This window comes from Saccostrea cucullata, unplaced genomic scaffold (assembly GCF_032062105.1).
Source record: "Saccostrea cucullata isolate Sc308-1 unplaced genomic scaffold, CSIRO_AGI_Scuc_v1 ctg4890, whole genome shotgun sequence".
Taxonomy (NCBI): domain Eukaryota; kingdom Metazoa; phylum Mollusca; class Bivalvia; order Ostreida; family Ostreidae; genus Saccostrea; species Saccostrea cuccullata.
Window position 1 is genome coordinate 1 of NW_026929326.1, and position 5,532 is coordinate 5,532.

General features: G+C 31.6%; 1 protein-coding gene across 1 annotated transcript; it reads right to left on the reverse strand.

Moving 5' to 3' along the window:
- Positions 1–3,927: 3,927 nt before the first annotated feature.
- LOC134280479 (uncharacterized) lies at positions 3,928–5,220 on the reverse strand (the record flags this gene model as incomplete). The annotated part of the gene is made up of 3 exons (XM_062762890.1): positions 5,217–5,220; positions 4,480–4,950; positions 3,928–4,158 (listed from the first exon to the last, which is right to left on the reverse strand). Coding segments are annotated over exons 1-3 (706 nt in total), but the record flags the coding sequence as incomplete, so codon positions are not given.
- Positions 5,221–5,532: the final 312 nt, after the last annotated feature.

Here is a 5,532-nt window from a genome sequence, read left to right on the forward strand (position 1 = left end):
TAGCAGTTTTTAATTTGTGATTAACCGTCTGAGATTAGCACATACCGTTTCATAATTGAGTTCGACTTTCCATCGGTGAGCAAAGTTTTGACGCTGTTTACGGAGATAAATGAAAACAAAGACATGCATGCCATATATGGTTGTGTAGATATATTATCGTAGAAGACAATGGTAATAAACAGTTTGTTAGTGCATTTCCATTGAAAGTGTACACTAAAACGAGTGCGTTTCTGATGAGGGGGTATCGAGTGTAATTCGGAGTTAGATAACCTGTTTTATAATTATACTCATTTAATGCATGTATTTAATATATATAAATCAAACATGATACAAGGGTTAAAATGTATTTCCGAAACAAGTACATGTGCTCTCAGAATAGACCCGAGAAGATGCGATTGATGACACATAATGAAACGCTTCTAACACTTTCAGTGATGGTCATTCGAATCAAAATAAGCCTTCTTGGTTCATTATTTTTATAACTTCAGCATGTTCTATGAATATTGTTACACTAAACTACCAATTTCAACAAAAGTTATAGCTAGATAATGTACTGAAATTTTCCCTTTCTCATCGTGACGTCATAATCAGATGTGCACAAGAAAGTCGCCAAAATCATACAAATTGCGTACCCAGTTTTAATGACGTCAGCAAACCCGCGACCTACGTTAAATCATATCAAACTCTGAATTGAATCCCGGAAAAGGTACGGTGAAGCACAGTACCTTTTTATTTTGCTGTCCCTTTGGTATACATGATATGGAGTCACTGGCACGACAGAGATGTCTGTAAACTTCCGTCTTTGTGACATTACCTAAATGCTTACATACAGGGCAAGGTATTTCAGAAATTCCCCAAATATCTTAATATCATATTTGATTTACATTATAAAGCAAGTAGTGTCTGTGATTAAAATACTACAGGAAAATTTCAAATGTTTGTCTCAACTATTTGTATTGATTTCTTTTATGAGCATAATATGTGTTGTATTCATGCAGTAAATCATTGTTGTTGTTTTTTATGGGATGACACGTATAGTATACAAACTTTGATCACTAAAAAATTTTGGAAATTTTCATTGATAAAAATCCTCAAACTGTATGTAGCATGTATAGTTAAGAAAAAATAAAATTCTGCAATGATTTTATAAATATACATTTTGTGATAAGTGATTATTCCTAACCATATGATACCCACAATATTGTGCTTTACAGATGTTGAAAAGAATTAATTGCAATATCAGTTATTGACTGTTCATCTTATATAATACATGTACATGTTATGATGCAGATTTTCTCAAATTTGTGAAATAAATGTTTTGTTGCATTCTATAAGTATATTGTTTTCCTTTCAAAGATATATGAGGTTTTAAAATTGAAGTAAGTAATCTCATATCATTAGACAATATTCTGAATAATGCATTATAATGAAAAGTCATTTACATACAGTGACTTGTTGTATGACAAAATATGAAAAGTATGCATGGGTAAGAAAAGATACCTTCAAACAAAGTGAAAGTTTATCCTGACAGTGATGTCCATCAAAGGCTTGGCACCTGTAGAAGTCTCCTCAGCTGTAAATATGACAAAGCTGAACTTGGATTATATGAGGCTAAAAATATGTATGCTCTATATAGCAGTAAACCAATCAAATCAATCAATATGCAATTTTACACATTTAATACTGTATACAGGGAAATTTTTGCCCCCGTTTTATTTTCGCCCTTTTCTCGATTGGGCGAATTTAACATGGGGCGAATCAAAATTACACAGCATAATTTGTTAAACAGAACTATGACTGGGTGAATTTAAAATGGGAAAATTATTTGCAAGTGCAAAAGGGCAAAAATAACACGGGGCAAAAATAACCCTGTATACAGTACTATAAATGTAAATTAAACCCATTCTCACAGTACATAGAGGTAGCATCATTAAGCCCCGTTAAAGGTGCATAGACACAGTGGCAATCTTGTGTATTAAAGAAATATTTTAAAAACTTAAATCCAAAAAAATAATTATTTTCAGAGTAGAAATGTTTGAATGCAAAATCCCTTTTGTCATTCCAGGCTTAGTGTTGTGTACAGAGTTTAGCAAATTGAACATACCTGTGAAATGTATAATACACAGTTTTTGTAAACAGGGCACAAGCTCTGATATTGTTAAGTTTCATGATTCACCAGGTGTGTTCAATTGTTAAAGTCTGCTCAATACAACTGCACGGAGTGGACTGACAATATACTGTATGTTTTGCTTTCGTACATTTATATCACAAATTTTCCGAATTATAGTTTTGTATTTTTCTTCAAAACACAAGATTGCCACTTTTCCTACGTATTAAGAATAAAATCAAAATCTGTGAAAGTGCAAGGATGCATCCATCAAACCCGCCCAAAAATTTGAAGTTTCAATTTTTTTTTAGATGAAATAAGATTTCTAATATATTTTCATGTGAAATGCCATTGCAATATATATAACTTGTGATATTATACAGAAAATTTGAGAAAAATATTAACTTCAAATCTGTGTCTATACACCTTTCATGCATGTGGGTAGCATAATTCTGTCTGTCTGTACACAATAAATTAAACTTTCTTTTAAAAATTTATATATGAATTAAACCAATCATTACATTTAAGCTTTTATGAAAGTCAAAATTTTATAACTGATGAAATAATTGACTTTAGCATTATATTTTCATTGACTGGGAGATTGATTGTGAAATGTGCTGTAAGATAAAGATTCAGTGTCTGTTGTCCTCTATACATCATATAAGCAATTGCAAAAAAAAAAAAAAAACAACAACAACAAACAAACAATTATTTATATTGTATAAATCAATCAATCAAATTTTAAATAAACAAATATTTTTTTTTAGAAGAAATCAGGAAAGAAATTTTAGAATTTTGGTAATATTGAAAATAGCATATTGGATACTTAGGGTAAATATTTAGGCATAAATAGTCTGATAAATAGATCTATAATAATAAATATTTTAAACTGTTTACGATAGTGTTAAAAGCGAAAGTAGACTTGTTCTCCAGTCATAGAGTTAATGAAATTACCATTTTCTAACCGAAATAGAAAGTCAGTATTGCTTTCTTTTAATTTTATCCCTTTTCCTGTGTAGCTCTTTAATCCGACTTGTATGTTAAAATCAGTTCATTAATCAATGTTAGCCCGTGAGACGTTATAGATCTACAGCTGTTATGTGTACGTGTCGTCTATAATGTAGGTCACTGTATTTATGTTGTTTACAGCATAGGGACGGGTGTGAACAATACATCTTTGCATACTCTATCCTAAAAATTGATATACATCTTCAATAAACGTTTGTACAGCAGTATATAACAAAAAACAACATTAAAAAACTTACCTTTCTGAACCATGGTTGATTCTTTAGCCCGCCATTAGGCCGTATAGAGTGCGTCCATAAGCTGTACTGTACTGTATTCGGACTATTCACTCATTTATCACGATAAAACTCGTTGAAATATTGATGAATGTTGTGTTTTTCTCATATCTTTACTAAATACACGTTTATTTCATTTCTTTCTATTTTTAATATTTTTTTAAATTTTTCCTTCTGAAAGAACGACAACTCCTTTCGTAAACTGGATCCCGGCCCCGTAACCTAGACGTTAATGGACGAGTTTACCATGTTAAATCCCCGTAGACTTTGAATTTGCCGCCGTGTGTTTACACTGGTTGACCTCGAGGGTTCGGATAAATGCAGGAAGTTTGGAAAAAAATCAATCTACCAATCGTATATAGGTTGAAGTCCAAGGTATTTATTTATTTTGAGATATTTTGCAAAAAGTAGTGACGTTCCGGTCGTGGGACAGACTATAATATAAATTTATAGGTCCGAATTCACAGAAATAACTAAAGAACTAATTTTATTTTTTTCAAGAAAATCAAACTTTCTCACTTTTTTTTCTATAGGTTTTGTTGTCGATGATGTAAATGTCGTTGTGTGGATGTAGACCTATACAGGATCTCACGATGTCAGGTCTCCGGTATCTCCTGAGCCACGTCACGTGATCTACACTGTCCTGTGATCTTCCTCTGTAATGTACAGCATTTTCTTCTCTTCTTAGTTCCGTTAGAAATTCTTCTCGTTCATCTTTACTCTTCTTGATTTCATTTTTTGGGATATTCACTGTAGGAAAAAATATACCGTTTATAATAAACATTTACACCGTAATACCATTATGTATGTATATATGTGTATATGTAGAGATACATTCAAATTATAGATTTTTTAAACACGATCAGTTACTTCTATTATAATATATTAATCTAGTAGCATTAAATTGTAGTCGATGGAGCTACTAAAAAGCAACTACAGAAAAGAAAGCGATTTCAATGTATAAATGTTTCTACTGATAACTTTTAAACTTTTTTAAAATGCAATCCAATTATTTAAAGAAAATTCTGAAAGAAAATTATAACAATTTACAATTATTTTACTCTGACTTACATATCTGGTGTATCTCATCATAGATATTCGTGTCCTCCATGGTGACGTGAGTCAGTATGTTCATCTGTAGACGGCGTATCAGTAAGTCATTACAGCCAAGACTAGTGACACACTTCTCTCCAGGTTCTCTGTTGTATTCCCATGATCTCAGGTACACACTGGCTGTGTCATAACTACTGTAAAAGAATGGTATATGATTGTTTCTTGATGCTATCTTATACATTGTCTCGTCCTTTGTATCCTTCTTTATCTTGTCCTGATCTTCCCAAAGGTAATCACGTGACTTCAGTCTGTCCAGAATCTGCTGTGCTTCCTCACGTGTTACAGGATTTTGTTTACCGTACACGTCCTCTCGTATCTCATTAAGCAAGTTCAGCCACTCTGTGTCGGTGAAGTCAGGAGGACCGGAGTCAGAACACAGAAAACAGAATAACACAGACACGTCGTCATCAGTCAGTGAGGAGAACTCATCTACAACGTGTAGTGAACATAATTGAGAAACACTGTCATTAAATATGAAGTATATTATAGTTCAAAGGACCTCAATAATTTAGGTGATTTTTTAAATTCATTTTTGGCCATTATTTTTCTTTTCATCTAACTCAATTCAACTTTTTTGACTAGTATGATAGTATTGTTTCAAAAAGTGAAATCGTCCTATATACTGTAAAATAAAATATGATTACCAGATTATTTGAGAAGTGTTTTAACAATCATATACATGTAACGACCAGCACCCATTCTTGATACTGTATAGAACTTGTTCAAGAATATTTTCCCTATTTGTATTCGAATATTTAGAATAACTGAAGGAAGATATGTGGAAAATTCAAATTCAAATATACAAAAAGTAAATAAAGGATACTTTTGTAAAATGAAAAAATTAAGATCGTATATTTGATACCTTCATTAACATGTATATCATCTCATCGCAAGTTTAGTTGCATTGTAAAACAAAAAGAGAACCAAGAAATAATATTGGTATTTTTGCCTTTTCCTTTATTCTCAAAATATTTCTTAAAGTCTTGTACATATTTAGGTTATATTAGGATA